This window comes from Haliaeetus leucocephalus, unplaced genomic scaffold (assembly GCF_000737465.1).
Source record: "Haliaeetus leucocephalus isolate CR32 unplaced genomic scaffold, Haliaeetus_leucocephalus-4.0 Scaffold195, whole genome shotgun sequence".
Classification (NCBI taxonomy): Eukaryota; Metazoa; Chordata; class Aves; order Accipitriformes; family Accipitridae; genus Haliaeetus; species Haliaeetus leucocephalus.
This window is the reverse complement of record NW_010972631.1, coordinates 9,673,692-9,690,704: the sequence shown is the minus strand read 5'-3', so window position 1 is coordinate 9,690,704 and position 17,013 is coordinate 9,673,692. Positions and strand designations below refer to the sequence as shown.

At 37.0% G+C, this 17,013-nt stretch overlaps 1 protein-coding gene across 2 annotated transcripts in view; it reads left to right on the top strand.

The window, feature by feature from the left end:
- BAI3 (brain-specific angiogenesis inhibitor 3) overlaps positions 1 to 17,013 on the top strand; it is a 459,839-nt gene that overhangs the window by 215,265 nt on the left and 227,561 nt on the right. For both annotated transcript variants that reach the window (XM_010565796.1, XM_010565795.1), the window contains one exon: positions 10,691 to 10,885. In XM_010565796.1, the coding sequence (XP_010564098.1) occupies positions 10,691 to 10,885 (195 nt within the window). The remainder of the gene's footprint in view (positions 1 to 10,690; positions 10,886 to 17,013) is intronic.

Sequence of the window (17,013 nt, the reverse complement as noted above, 5' to 3'; positions counted from 1 at the left end):
GCATTCTCTGAGGCTTTTTTTTTTTTTCAGTTTTCAATTCTCATGTTCTTGCAAGTTTCAGCCAGCACACCTGAAGTGGTTAGGATCAGCTGAGAAATGTCATACTCTGTTTTGATGATTTGATTTTTTTTTTTTTACATTGTTCATTTGGATAAACAGGGTAAAATCTTTCCTGAGTATAAGAAATTCAACTATTTGTACTATGATTGGATGTGAGTGACTGCAGGACCAAGAATAGAATCAGTGATTAGGAGCCCACAGGCCTACCTCAGGTGGTATCTGAGAAGAAAAGAGCCACTGAAATGCCTCAATAAGAGTTAATTTCATTTTCATACTCTCCTGAAGCCTATCAGATTTGGTCCACTACAAGCAAGAAGACTAAACAGCAAGACCCTAGCATTGGGAGCATCCTACATCATTCTTGGTATGAACAACTGTTTCTGAGAGACATAGCTAAAGACTACTTCATCTGTTCTTAATCCATTCTACGGATGATAGCCACCTAAATTAGAAAAAAACAAAAATAAACAAAACCAAACAAAAACCCAAGCCTAACGAAGAAACGACTCATCCCCTCCTCCAACCCCCCAAAAACCAAGAAACAAATGACCTCAATCAGAGTCAATGCAGAAAATGAAACTGCGATTTAAATAGTTTTGTATGGAAGAGCGATGAGTTTTCATAGCTTACGAGATCTTTATGAAATGAATATCTGAAGCCTGTATGACCATTTTTAATGAAAACCATTAATGAGTAAGATCTTACCATAGAGTATGTGTAAATGGAGAAAATAATTGCCTATAGAAGGCTATTTCTATTTTCTACTCTGTTATGCATGTATTCTAAGTGATAGGATTTATTGAATCAGAAAAAAACATAATTTTGTGAGAGGTCTGCTTAAAAAATATTAGTAATATATCACTGCCTCACCACATACTGCAATAGTCCTTTTGCCTAAAGTGAGAATTCCTCTAAATGGCTTTTGGACACTCTAGTTTGGAAGAGATCTGTACTACGCTCATAAATAATGAGGAAGACTAAAGCCTGTCATCGAGACACTTTGTTTCTGAAGGTCATCTCCAGTATTATCAGACAATCTTTACTAAACCAGCCCATTTTCTAAACCTATGTAGCACAGTTTTCAAACCTGGATGATGAACTTCTACATTTAGTTGCTTCAATAAAAATAAGGTACTAATTTGTGCCAATTTGAATGATATAACCCCTAAATCAAACATGCATTCGTGCAAACTGGGCTGCTTTTCTATCAGAAAGAGGAAGTTGGAAAACCAAAAACCTCTTAATTCTTTAGAGTTAGGAAGGAAAAATCTGCATATGAAATATCACACTGGTGTCAAGATATTAGCAATTATGAAGGAGTATGGGAACTTATGCAGGTGAATCTTTGCATATCAAACTGATAATATAGCCATAAAAATGCATTTCTGCTGCTTCTAGTTCATACTATAATTCTGTTTCCCCTTTTTCCACAGCAGCGTTATTCACAATTTTGCAAGTGCTTGGCTAAAATATAATTTGATAAAAAGAACTCTGAGGTGAATAATGATTTGCTCAGCTGCAGCTCATTAGAGATGATTTTGTTTTTCCAAATTATATTACAAGGGCAGCGTATCAGCCTGTCCATGTACTCCTCACTGAAATGACTGCTGTAGTCTGGGGAATGAAAGGCTTCCTCCTAAAAGTTTACTGCTCCTTTTTTTGCTAGTTTAGTGCTTCATTTCTTTTTATATAGCTGCAGAGCAAAGCAGCCAGCCTTAGTTTTGTAGATTTGAATGTACAGGCCTCAATAACAACATTTTTGTTCTGCCTCAGTCTATCCTTATATTGGTATATGCCAGCTCTTCATCCTCACCTTCGCAGCCTTTGATAAGCAGGGGAGTTATATCGGTAAATGTTCTGCTTTCTTCGCCTTGTCTCCCTTGCAAACCCAGAATCTGCAGGAGTCAGCTCTGTTTTGTCACCTCTGTATCTTGGCAGGAGGATGGCAAACTGTTTTCTCTCATCAGAAAGCAACTGATCAAGAGATTGTGGCAAGCAACAGTTTTCTCCTGCCTCACTAACATTTTCCCATGTTGCATGGGAGAAGATAAAAAGTTCAGAAAAAAGCTGATGACTTCTGTTTGCTTGGTGGTGAGGCCACTCATTTACTTGTGAGAAAGTTCTGCCTGCTCTGCCCTGCCCTGCCAAACTCATTGCATGGACTGAAATGTTGGGGGTTTGAGTGCTTTTAACACCATGTTACAGAGTCAGTGTGGCTTTCTTAGTCTCCTAACAGATCCGCTTCGCTCTCTGCAAATAAATACGCACTTTGCCAAAGAGAGGAAATAACCCAATACTTCAGCCACTCATATGAAATATGTAAGCTAGAAACCAACTGCTCCATCCCAAGTGAATGGCTGCTTTTTTCATAACTGTCTCTGTTACGATAGGCAGCAGAAATGGGCAGCTTAGGATCAGGAGAGTGAAATGTGTTTAAAGCTACTGTGGTACCTTTGCTGTTCATGAAATTACAGCGCCTGGTCTCGCCAACATACACATCCACCTCAGTCTTAGAGATGCTATACAGTGGGAGAAAACCTATTCTGCATAAGCACATCACAACTTAATTCAACTGGATAAGTTGCTTTTCTTCCTTTCTGCTTTTGAATATCTGCTTTTTAGTAGCCAACCAATCCCACCTGTTAAATTCAAAGAAAAGTCCCCGCTACCACCTCAGCATCCGTAATCATCTTTCCATGTCTGGTTTGCCAAAGAGTAATCTGTGTGTTACATGAAATGTGCTCCTATGGTTTTTGCTGCTGCTGTGTCTGCTGCAGCAGTGAGCAGCTGAGTGTTCCCTGATCACATTGATATTCCAAACCAACCAATGCTGCAGCCAACAGGTGAACTCCACTAGGAGGGTATGGCCAGAGGGAACACAAGGATGAAAGCCATTTAGGAACTCAATAAAGAAAGAATTCATCTAATTTTCCCTTAAAGTCTACCAGAACTGCAGGAACCTTCACTCCAACACAGCTGCAGAATGACTGCAAGAATTGAGCCAGGTAGCTAGTGGCAAAGAAGTGGTCACAGCATTTTACACTCACACTCATTCCCCTGCTTTTTTGTCCGCTACTCCATTTGCTGCATTCCCCCACCATGTTTAAGCTCAGATTTGTTAAGTGTGTGAGGCACAAAGGATTTTTCTCTTGCCTATTACTTACTGCAGTACTCCCCTGCAGAAATTAGAGCTCCCCAATAATGCTGATTTCCTTGAAGAAACCATTCTGGTTTGTCCTGCAAACAGAAGTGAGTGTCACTAGAATGACTGTATAGAAACATAAAATCAAATAAAGACAGAAATTGATAAAATCAAATAAACATATAAGTTGAAGGAGTTAATCAGAGCTTTATGTTTTAGAGATGCATACTTACTAGGATGACCATGTACTATAAAAAAAGAAAGACAACTCATTTGTAGTATGTCCCTTTGTGACCCTCAGCCTCAGCCATTCAGTCAGTATGGAGAGCCAGGAGACTTTACCTCAAGCAATGTTATGTCTGTCATAGAAGGAAAACAAGCCTCTCAGAGTCGTCATTCTCTTTTTCCTCTCAGCCCTTGCTCTTGTCACGTTGCATTATACATAGATAACACGAATCTTGAAGACATGCCCTCTGGTTAAAAAAGGAAACAACAATAACAACAACAAGATCTCTCACACAGCATGCCAACGTGAGCAGTATTTAATCACAGATAATTGGAGCATTTAATAGCAGTACTTAATAAAAGAATGATAGAAATCCTTGTCAACAAACACAGTGATAAGTATAAGAAGAAAAAAACCACAACCCTAAAAGAAGTGATTGCTTTAATGATTATTCATTTCTCATCCCTAGAGCCGTTTGTTACTGTACTGAAGAGCAGTCTTATCTATTCAAAATATCCATTAAGATATTTTGTTGAATCCACGCAGAAATCAAAATAATGAAATCTTATAATGACTTTCTCTGTCACCTATTTGGTGGTTACATCTCAAGGACTAGAATAAGTGATGATATTGATGATGATGATAAAAAAAGAAAATTATGGAATGGGTTAAAGTGGCAAAACAAAAATCTCTTGAGCAAAATAATAGGAGTCTTGCAAAAGAGGGTAGAGAAAGAGGGTACAGAAAGAACCAAGCACCCCTCTGAGCTGTTCACATCCTCCGTCTAAAACCATGTTAGACTTCCACAGATACTAGATGATTTTTTTCAATGATTCTCCAATACACCTCATCACATATAGTAGAGCACATACAATTTCTCTGGCGTCTGTGCAGAGATTCAGTTTGCCTGAGACGAATGTCTAGAACAGCACAGTGTGATTAAGCTGGCTCCTTTTCTCTAAAGGCAAATCACTGTTTTGAGGAGTATTTTGCCTAAGAAAACTTAGAAGTATATGACAGTGGGACGACTGTTTGTACACAGTGAAACAATCCTCATTTTTCTTTTTGTCAGTGTAAATTTAGAATAAGTTCCTTAAAGCACAGGGTTGCAGTGATTTCAGCTGAATGCACAGAGGCAGATTGAGGCACAGTATCTGCAGAAACTTGGTACAGAAAATTGCACACCATGACAGTGGATAAAGGCAGGAAGGTAAAAGTTCAGCTTCAGGACACTCCTTAAACTTTGATGTTTCTGGTTGGGGTAAATCATAGGATGCTTTTCTTTGGTTTCAGAATATTTGCAGGGACCTGTTACAGAATTATAGAACTGAAAGGAAATTCATGAGATCATCCAGACCAAGCTTCTGTCCCATCAGAATCAGCTATACTTGTGTTCTTCCAGCATTTTGTTTTTCTTGACTGTTATTAAGTCTTCCAATGTGGAAGACTGCATAATCTCTTCAGGTAAACTATGGTACATAATTTCCTTTACAGTTGAAAAGTTTTCCTTAATATATATCCTTAATCTTCCTTGACACAATGTATACCAATTACTTTTCCTCTTTTCTATTATAAACAAAGGGAATATATGATTTCCTTCCTCTCTGCAGAAACTGTTTATTTATTACTAAACTATCATGATCTAGATGGAGACTACTAATTAATTTCAGTGATGACAAAGTGGAAAATTACTTTGCATTGCTTTAGCAATCTCCTTCATAAAACGTTGAATGTACAGAAAGAGGAAAAGACTCTTATATGACATTAGGTTATGAATATTCAGATGCATACCTGAAGATGCATAGCTGTATCTTTAGACTCTGTTTCCTTTAAAAATGGATGAAACAATATTCTTGAACACTAACAGCCTGAAAATAAACAAATAAATTGTAAATAATGAATTATATTAAGGGAAAGTAAATGAAACTTCTAGGTTCTGTGCTAAAATAGTTAAAGGACAATCCTCCAATAATCAGAAAAATCACCCTGTAATGAAGTTTTTTTCAAAGCTGAAAGGAAGACCTTTCTCACAATGACATCACATTATAGTTTAAACTTCAGCATGCTGCATCAGTTCAGTTCAGTGCAGGATTATACCCATGGGAATATTTCAGCTGCCAAAAATATATTTTTTGCCTTTTTAATTTATGTGCCTCACTTTAAGCACACAGACTTCAGCATTTTGGTTCCAACCTTTCTGGACCTCAATGCTGGTAACTAAAAAAGTAAGTTTAATACAAAATCATAAATTAATATTTACTGAGGGGGTACTATAAATTCCAGCCTCAAGATTAGAAGCCACAGAGGTCAGGTAATGTGATTCAGAGCATTGAAGACAAGATTTCTGGGTTGTTCTCTAGAGGAACCAACACTCTCTAGAGCTTTTAAGTTTCTAATGCAGTTGTGTAATTCAAGTGGCTATTGCAGGTGATGTGAATATTCCTTCCTGTTCTGCATCTTAAGGCATTATGGCACATATTTTAAAAAATATTAGTGTTGGGTTGTGGAGGTGCAAAGCAAAGTGGTTTGCAGATTATGAGCAATTTCAGGATATATTCTTATTTCAAGCTATCTTTCCTCACTTCCATCTAAGGCTTCCTAATTCAAGTTCTTATAGTCCCCACTACCATAAAATGTATTAATGACATCATTAGTAATACCTAGCCATGAATCCAACATCATCTTAAAAAATAATGAAAAAAGGATGATGGTGTAGTTACTCTTCAAATTAATCATTCTTTTCAATCTTTTATAGGTTTCTTGAGGGTTCATTGTTTTCTGTCCTTTTAATCCATGTCTAGCTGTTAAGTTTGCAGTAATTATTATGCAGTAATAAATTTGTACTGCAATACCGGAGGCCTAGGAGCTCTGACTTTGTAAAGAGTCATTTTTATTATATCATACTTTCTGATAAATCGAGGGACAAAGGCAGTTGGACCCTGAGTCAAAGTCCAGTTAAACATTTCAGTAATTTTTCAAGTATGCAGCCATATAGTGAAGGCGGCTAGAGGTTGGGCTGACAACTGAAGTATCACTTTAACAGCTGCTTCATTTCACTATCTCTCGGCTCATAAACTTTATTTTTAATGAGCCTGCCTGTAAGACCACTAAAAAATGACCTTCACAGAGAACTACAAGGACCTACAGTGGTGACCAAAATAGCTTTCTTGGACAGTGCATAATATCACAGTGATCATAGCAGAGAAAATAAGCGGCATGGTGAAAAAGACATTCTGCTAACTACTGATGAGAATATTCTGTATTTTCACACTGAAGGATTCTTGTGGTAGCTGTGCAAGTAATCCACTACCTTCAACTCATACTAATCCAGACATTGTCATTGGCTTTAGTAGTGTTGTACCAGTTTATATCAGCTGAGTGAATGGCCTGTGATTTTAAAGTTGTGTTTAGGAGCTGTAGGCTGTCTTACAACAAGAAAATACATTATGTAATAAACTGATAATAAAGAGGCTGCTAATTCTTACCCTGCCCTGCACGTTGCTTGCCAGTCTATAGTCAAAACGTTCTCCTAATTAACTCTAATTTTCACCTACTTTCCTTACCTAAACACATTGCAACCTTCTGGTTTGTTATGCTACTTCTAAGGGTATGCTGCTGGTCTAACTCAAGGCAGTGTGGGCCTGGAGGGGTGGCTAAGCGTCAGGGGAGGGAAATTCTGGGTTGGAGCTTGAGAGAGTGAAGAAAAGGTGCTCACCAGGCTGTGTAGGAGTGGTGTGGCCCACGGGAGGAAGGGTACTTGTGCTGGGAAGCTGAACTTTCTGGGTATGCAATTTTTTAAAAAACAGTTCCAAACTGAGCTGTAATTTTAAGAGTCAATAATTCTGAGGTACTTTAAACCACCTACACCACAACCCTGGCTACTTCTGAAGTAAGTGTAATAATTTAGTCCTGTGGCGTTGTGGGCACTTGCTAGACCTTTTTTATCAGTGTCCAAAAGCAATCAAAGTGTCTTGCTGAAAGCACTGAAGGGTGTGCTGCAGCTCTGTCGTGGTTTAACCCCAGACAGTAACTAAGCACCACACAGCTGCTCACTCACTCCCCCTCACCCAGTGGGATGGGGGAGAGAATCAGGAAAAAAAAAGGTAAAATGTGTGGGTTGAGATAAGAACAGTTTAGTAGAACAGAAAGGAAGAAACTAATAATGATAATAATAAAATGACAATAATAAAATGATTGGAATATACAAACCAAGTGATGCAATTGCTCACTACTCGCCGACCAATGCCCAGTTAGTTCCCAAGCAATGATCCCCCGAGGCAAACTCCCCCCAGTTTATATACTGGGCGGGCATGACGTCCCATGGTATGGAATACCCCTTTGGCCAGTTTGGGTCAGCTGCCCTGGCTGTGTCCCCTCCCAACTCCATGTGCCCTTCCAGTCTTCTCGCTGGCTGGGCATGAGAAGCCGAAAAATCCTTGACTTAGTCTAAACACTACTTGAAAACATCAGTGTGTTATCAACATTCTTCTCATACTGAATCCAAAACATAGCACTATACCAGCTACTAGAAAGAATATTAACTCTATCCCAGCCAAAACCAGGACAAGCTACCACTTCTCCTGCTAGAGATCTGTAAATTTTTTCACTGAAAACGGAGCTTTACTTGCTCAAAAGCCTAAAAGAGTCAAAACTAGGATCATTTTAAATTATTATTTGCATTCCAAAGGCAGCTGAGGCCAAGACTTCTGTGTGCTATGCATGGTCCAAAACCAACAACAAATTGGCCCCTGCCGTCTTTAAAATGTGAGTTTAAAGTCTAGCAGGAATGTGGGGAAAAAAATAGGGGGGTGAACATAGAGATGTAGCAAAAGGAAGCAAAATAATGCAATATCAGATAACATGCTAAATAGTTTGATAGCTTTCCTACCAGTGTTTTATACAAGCATAAGAGCACAGTAGAGTTTTTATGAGGACTGATCACTTTACTGTTGTTACTGGAATGAAAAGAACCTCTTTGTTCTCTCTTAAGCTCTGCCTTCGAGTTGTGTGATGCCTTTCCCACAGTACATCCTAAGGCACCTGTGAGATTTGGGAGTTCAGCTTTATGGACTGTCTTTTATGTTGTCTTTTGGGCTTGACTAAAGACACACTGAACTTTGTTAATCCTCAAAATCTGGAAATACGCTCTGGGGTCAATGAACAGCTGGACTAGTTCCAGCAAAAGTTCTACTATTCTGTGTTACGGTGCTAGCTGATGCTCTTTTAATTTGGTACCCAGACACAGCTTGTGAGCAGATGAGGCAAATGGCAACATTTCACAGGAAAAATCACAAATCAAGTTCTTGTATGCTTTTGCTTGTTCCAAAGAAAGTAGTTCATAATGTTATGTATACAATATCAGATCACTGAATTTACTCAAATGAATTTTTCTTCTATTCTCACACCTTTTTCTCCACTATTATTTTCGTACAAGATTACTTTCAAAGCCTCCTTCTAAAATGAATAGGAACTGCACAAAAGGATTTCTGCAAGCAAGCTTCTTGCCTAATTACTTATTACAGTATTCTGAAGACTGAGGGTGGTATTTCCGCTGAAATATTTGTTAAAAAAAAAACAATTAACTGCCTCAGTTCTCCTCACTGAAATTGTTGTTGAAAATATTTGATTGTACAGTTATGCTTGTACCTGCATACTTGTGGTATAGAGTAGATTCGTTCCCTGTCCATGCTGCAGCAAGCAGGTGTTCTCCCAAGTGTTAAGTATTTCTAGGGCTTGGGCAAGCCTGTTTTGGTCCATGATAGTCTTCAGCTGCTACAAAGACAACTTAAAACCATAGACATAACTTGAAGCAGCCACTGTACCCAACCCTGGTTTGTGTTACGTATATCTAGTCTATCTATCTCAAGACCGGTTGAGAATGTAACCAAAGTATGATCCAACAGCATGAAAAAAAAGTATTTAGGTCGTCTATGTCAGAGGATGATTTAACTTTTTAAATTGCTTTCATGAAAGTGATTTTGAACCTTTTGATAACTGTACTATTTTTATTACGTATTCTATCCTTTTATTTGGGTTTGTTTGTTTGTTATTTTAAATGAAGCCCCACACATCCACACAAAGTGGCTGGGGAGAGGTGGAAGTGACAAAAGGTATCTTTACACTCTTGATTCTACTTCACCACCAAATTATGTTACATTAGTCATCCTTCCCTCTCTATGTCAGTAATAAGGCCAAGTTAAAAAGCAATTGAAGATACATTTACAGAGGTGGTGTCAGCATTTTGGTTGCCAGTTGCACAGAATTTTCTCTTCAGCCCTTCTGCTTGGAGTGAGGTCTGTCTCAGGTCATTTATGTTTTCTTTAATTTAGCTTCAATTTGGAAGAACTTGCGTTTGTACACATAAATTCATATGCATATTTAAAAATAGGTTGTTGAAACCATGCACTCTTTTTCAGCCTTGGGTGGCCTTGTGACATCTCTGTGATACGCTATGCATTTTCCTGGGAAGCTGACTCAGCTTTAAGAATTAGTCAGATCCACAAGTTCAGCTTCTTATCAGGAGGTTTATTCTACCAGCATATGCATTTTGGATTACCTTTATCACTGGCCCTGTACAGATCTACTGGGAGAGCTACCACCAAAGCATGCTCCCTTGGCTGATACGCAGGAGAAATTCATAATTCAATTTGCATTTCCTGAAAAAATTGACTGTTCCAAATTAGCACCCTTGTGTTGTTAGTACTACAGAAGAGAGCACCATAACCAGCTTCCACCTAAACCATCACTCTTGTCTTGACTAGCCAAGCTGGGCTGGCAGAGATGAAGGGTGTACTTCCCCATAGTAAACTAGATTATAACAAGGACTACCTTAGCATTTACTCCTTTCAGAGCTCTTAGTTGTTTAATGAGTGGCAACAGTGGTTGTACAGCAGTTCCTCTAAGGAAGACCAGTACTTTGCTACCTCATGGCAGTAGATTAAAGCCGCAGTCCAGCCCACGGAGTTCCTTTCAGAACATGGACGTTGAGAAATTATTGGTGCCCAAAGAGAAGAAAATGGGTGAAACATGACAACTTCAGAATCCTTCAGTATAAAATCCATGATTCCCTGATAAACATAGTAATTCTGTCATCATAGTCTACTATTTTGTCTTCTCTTTAACAGGATGAACTTTGTTATAATGGCTTTAATATTTAATATTATAACAGCTTTAATATTTAACATTTTTGCCTGTGTTTAGAATTTTCATACCTTTTTCTCAGTAAAGTAGGTTCTGATACTCATTTTGTTCTTCTGGTACAGATTAAAGAGCACCTCGCCAAGGGACAGAGGATGTTGGCTGGTGATGGCATGTCCCAAGTAACCAAGACACTATTGGATTTAACTCAGAGGAAAAACTTCTATGCAGGGGACCTTCTTATTTCTGTGGAAATTCTCAGAAATGTTACAGACACATTTAAAAGAGCAAGTTATATCCCTGCATCTGACGGGGTGCAGGTAAGAGAACATTGTAAGGATAATGTTTCAGTTGATGGAGTTTATGTCAGTGTACTGCATGTCACCTGTTTTACCCACTGAGGAAACTAAATCTTCTGAATGATAGACATAAACATTGTTCACACAAAACTAAGATACAAGTGTAAAATAGGAGAAGACTCAGCTACATTTAATGAGACACGTATCCAAAACAAAGCAGCAAGTAAAAAATGTAAAATCCTTTCTTTGTAAAATTTTCAGGATCTTTCTCTTTCATGGTTTGGTTTGATTGATAGGGATGTGTTGGTGGTTTTTTGCACTAAGCAATTCACTAGTGTTGTTTGTTCTAGTTCATTTCAGTTCAAAAATCTATCCACAGTTTAGTTATGTAATTCTGGCATTGCTTCTTCAGTTCAAATAAATAAAACTCATTAAAAGTGCACAGGAGTGATGGATAGTAAGTTTGATATAAATTTTCTATTTCACGTGTTAGATTAACTCTTTTTGTGCAAGAGGCCAATTAAAATATTATCAGAAATAAACCCACTATAATTATTTCCACATAACGGGCTGCACAACTCATTGTGTAATGTTCATTAAAATAAATATTTCACAGGACTTCCAGATCAGGATATTGGTTTCATCTATATCTGAGAATTTTAGACACTTTTCAAAGACTGTAGATGTACTGAAAAAGAATACTAAGAAGGTAGATGTATATATTATTTATGAAAAATAGAGTTTCATGATAATTCATAAATTAATAATGAAGTTATTAATGCAGGTCATATGTACGTATTTGTTTGTATAAAGGCAAGCATAGATTATAAACACATTTTAGAATATATGCATGCAGATAAATGGAGGTATCTTGGAAAAGACAATTTTTCCAGAGTTAAGTTTTCAAGAGCTTGCTATTATATTTTCAGTTTTCTTGTTTTTCTGTGCACAAAGAAAAATGAACTTCCATATAAAACCAATGTTTCTTGTGTTGGCCTGTAGCCAGCTGAAAGTAATTTTTTTGAACAGTGCTTTTCAAAAAGCATTTTGGCTGGACAATCCTTTTGTTTTTTAGTTGCATAAGAGTCAATATCTTCTCCTACTTTCAGTAAGTTTTACTATTAAACAGGGTGTTATTTACTGAAATTTTTTCATGCATTCAACAGTCTGACAGCCCAATGTAACTTCTTCATGCTTCACAGGCACTACACAAATCTGTGGTAAAACCAGCCTTGAGAAACTGATTTTATTCATGGGCTTAGCAGATCAGGTCATTTGCACTTTACATACATTAGAAAGAATTTGATTCTTTTCCCACTAATGACAGTGCCAAAAGATCTGTTCCCTTCAGCAATGTAGAGCTGTTTCCAAAATACATAATAGTATATGGCAGAACTTGCAAAAATGGTTAGTATTTTTTAAAATAATTTTTGATTAATCATTTTGAAGTGAAGAAATGAGAAAAGGCAAAAATTGGTAAACCCTATTGCGAAGGAAATAAGGAAGGATTTCTCAAGCCAAAGAAATAACTGTATTTTGGGATTTAGATGCCTAAATACCAAGAGCTCCTAAACCCTGCTGAAAAAAAGGCACTGAAACTCAAAAAAAAAAAAAGTTTAACAAATTGCAAGCTAAGGTAAAATCCAAACCCCAATGCATAGTGTTCAGGAAAGTATATAAAATCAGAATGAAGTGTATGTTTTGCACAGGGGATATATTAAGCAATGCTCCTGTTACTGACTTCTGATGATATAAAATGAAATCCCGGCTCAGTAACATCAGTTTAAATTTTACTATCAATTTCTGAGAAACCAGGATTTCCCCATATGTAAACAAATGTCATATGCTACCATACTCTGGAGGATTGTATTTAATTTTTATTTTCACTATCACATATTTTCATATTTTCTAGTCCATCATCAAAGTAAGTGACAAAAAAGTGAAAATGAAATTAATTTGCAGAAGAATACCAAGATTCTTCTTTATGAGGAAGCTCTGTGTGGTGCTCTAATTCCATTCTATTTTTTGCACTAGATAAACAGTAGAATTTCTTAGGTGTTGGGTTTTTGTTTTAAACAATTTCTCAGAAAAGCGTGAGTGAGGTTTAAAATCTCTGAAAGTCATAATTTATCATTTCACATGATGTCAGAAAAGTAGATTATGAATTATGGGTAATAGTGTTTTTAAAGGTCCATACAAAACCAACACATCCACCTCCATTAAAACTGAGAAAGGAAAAGCATGTATATCTGAGTATATTTGTTTCTTATACATTCCATCCATCTGGATAGTTCCTCTACTGTCTACAATCTCTGGCTTATATCCACTATTAATATTCATGAATAGTGCAAAAGATGTGATTCAGACACTCCATAACAAAAAGAATGAACAGAAAAGTGAGATCAAATTTGAAAATTTCAGGCTAATTACTCAAAATGAAGATGCCACTACCTGATATGATGCATAGAAAATGCCACTTGTTTAGGCAGACCGAGAGCAGGACAAAGCCTCTAAAGTATGTATGTCTAGTGCCAAGTTATTTATTATATCACTGTTTTTCTTTTTGCATATTTTAACCTTTTTTGCAACAATATTTATGCATATATTGCATATACAGTGTCAGGAAGAAAAATAACCATGTTTGAGGCAGCTAATATGGAAGGTACCGTGCATCAGTGACTGAAAACAGCAGTACAGTAGTAGAAATAGCAGAAGACAAGAGTCGTGTAATTATTCTACAAGCAAGGTCTTTCTCTTAATATGGGAATTCCTTTAAAATACACTGTGTAGGTACACTGAGGCTATGAGATGGCCACTGTGCTATTAATTGTGTAAGAAGGATTGTACCTGTAAGATAATTAAAATTTTAAGTAAGCATAATGTAAGGAACATTTTGGGACACTTTCCAGAACTGGTCTAAGAGTGCTTGAAGTACCTTCTAAGGAGAGGATGGCAGGAAAGGAGCTACCTTTCAGGACAGACGGCAAAGCGAGTTGTGCAATCCCCTGATCCAGTGACCAACAGGAAACAAGGTTTCTCCCCAAAGAAGTTTGAGCAGTATAATCCCATTTATATTAGCCACAGGGACCATTGCTGTCAGTCAGGGATTAACAGGATTGCCCAAAGCTTTTTTCCCCCCACCTTCCCCCTCCCACACACATTCCCTATGCTGAAGTCCGAAAGTGGAGGTGACTTAGGGCTATCCATTAATTCCTCCTAGGGAGGGATTCTTCTCTAGCTGTATAAAAGGATTTATGACAGCTTTATTCCTGCAGAGAGGGTCAAAGAACTTGGACTGGAACAGACAACTGCAGCCATTGTATTGCAGAAGAAAAAGACTGAAAGGAAGGAAATTAAATTAGGAAAACATAATTGTCCATTCCTGACTGTAACTGGCATTATCCTCAGAAAAGCCTGGGCAAAAATAAAGGATTTCAAAATTTGGCTCTGGCTGTCACAACATTTTCTATAGTGGCCAGTTCAGTAATATGTAAGCTCTGCCATGAAAGGAAGGAGCTTGATTCTACAAGGAGGTCCAGTGTTTACTGCAGTAATACCATCGGATCACATCCATAATGCTTCTAAAATTTAGCCTTCATACCTGTCAATCATTTTACTAAAGGGCAATGTTGTTTCTTGCAGCATTAATGCAATGAACAAGGAGAATAGTCAAAGTAGGTGAAAGACTTTTTAACCCCTATCCCCCTGTCACATTTTTGGAGTGCATCTCATATCTATTCATTATTGAAGCAGCAAAGCCATTTAGTCATCTCTCTGTTTAATTCACAAAGCAGCGGTATTGCTGACTGAAAAACCTTCATGCATCTCAGCCTCCACTGCTACCATAAATATGACATCAACCAGAGATAGAAATAGGGAAAAAAAAGATCTCAAGAAGCAAGATATTCTTGGCCCTAGGTTCATCTACATCATTTAGGGTTTATTAGCAAGTACTAAGTACATATTAAATCAGTTATTGCTCATCTTTTGTTTGTGCTTGAGTCTAGGAGTATTTATAAGCTTTTTCACATATATTTCTATTAATTTTTGGTCATGTTAATGCTTTCATGTAACTAAAATAAACATAAGGTTTAATGAACACATAACATTATTAGCAAAGCCATGTAATCTGCAAGAAGCATTTATACCTCCTGAGTGATTTTCAGACAATCTAGCCTACTCTTAGGTAGATCACATTACATGGACATGGATACTTTTGCAATTAAGGCTTAGGCTGTTTCTGCAGGGGAATCAGTGGCTGCAATGTACTGCAAAACTAGCTTTGAACCAGCTCGTTAGTATGAAAATTATCCCACACTGAGCTCCGTGCTGCTGCAGTTAGATTACTGCTGGCACCCTAACGAGTTAAAGTTAGCTAAAATTTCTGTCCACTGCATCTCCACGGTATTACACTGGAAGAGTGCAGAACCATCATACTTTAAAAGTGTTTTCCTCAGGCAAAATCCCCCTAAGGCCAACTCTACCTAGTAGAACTCTTTGCCAAAATCATAATATCCTAGAGTAGATGTGGTTATAGTGCCATGAAACTGCTTTGGCCAGTATAGTTTATTTTACTTAGGGGACCAATAAAGCTGTACATTTTTCCTAGCTGAGGTTGCATTTACACAATTGTGATTTCCCAACCTGGTTAAACTGGCAAATCCTTTGTAATGAATACTAAACATAACTCTTTTCAGTATGTTTTATTTTGCTACTGAATACCTAAAAGAGATGAAATGTATTCTTGGTATATAAGCAATATGTAGCTGCATTTTCCTCTTCTTATCTTCAACTAGACTGGAAATTTCCCATCTGTATCACTGCAAATTGGATCAAACCATGAGAACATTTTTCTTTTATGTCCTGTTTTTAATCCCCATCATCCCGTCCCAATACATACTTGTCATTTTTACAGGAGCTTGCTGAGCCATTTCCTTTCTTTTAACGAAATTTTGTGTTACTGAAGCTTATGGATATTTTGCTACTGACTTCAGTGGGAGAAGAATTGTGCCCTCATTAATGTGCAGGATTATTTTGCCCAAGTTCACCAAAGTGTCAGTCACCTCTATATTAGATTTCCCAAGTTAAAGCAATTTTTATCCATGTAAATTTTATGGTTAGCATAATTAACTTCCTAATGATGAGGCAAAGATGGATCCTCTCACTTGTCAAGTAGTTAGTGTTAGGACTAGATTAAACTGGTAAAAATGTTTTTATGTAAAAATAGTTTTCATGTGAAAATAGTTCTCACAAGTTTTATTTGAATTTGTATCCTACAGTGTTTTACTTATATGGTTGTGAGACACCTAAAATGTCTGCAATATCTCATATTTTGAAATTAATGTCTTTTCAAGCACAACCACAGTATCCATAGTACACTAAGGTTGGAGGTTATTTCTGCTCTCCTTTCAGTCGTGGTGCAGTCAAATGCTTTGCACTTTCATTAAATAGTGAGTTAAAGTTACTCCATACTTAAACCTTATTTAATCCCTATTTATTCCCCCAAAATGGCTAAAAAGTAAGTGCAGGTGAGGGAATTACCATTAATCTGAGTTCCAGTAGGGTCCTATAGTTGGTAAAAAACTTAAAGTTTTTTCAGAGGTTGCGAGGATCTTAATTGCACTCTTCAGCTAAGGTCAGTGGAAACCACATGTATCTTTTATGAAGGAACAGATAAATTATAATTGACAGGCTGTAGAAAAAATTGACATTCTGCACAAGAAGTGATACAGGGCTGAGAAGAATAGACTCTGTACAAATTCTTAGCTTTCAAAGATGAAGTTAGGAATACAAATTGGTAGAGAGAGCAGACAAAATTAGAAAGGAAAGTTCTCCACAAACACATGGAAGAAAGTGATTTTTAAAATGCATGATTTAAAAGCTAAATGCCCTGGCTTTTATTTGGTTTTTTTCCTTATAGTTAAGTGCATAGGAGAATCAGATAAATAAATTAACAGTTTAAGGTCAAAGAAACTGAAATTAATTATTCTTTTTCTGTTGAAATTACTAAAAAGACAGAGCAAATCTAACTTTTTAAAAATCAGATGGACCTGGTTTCACATAGCATTTATCAATGAAATACCATTGTATGCCCTATTTATGGTCATTAAAGATCATTTTTATGTTTTGAATAGAAATTAGTGACCCTG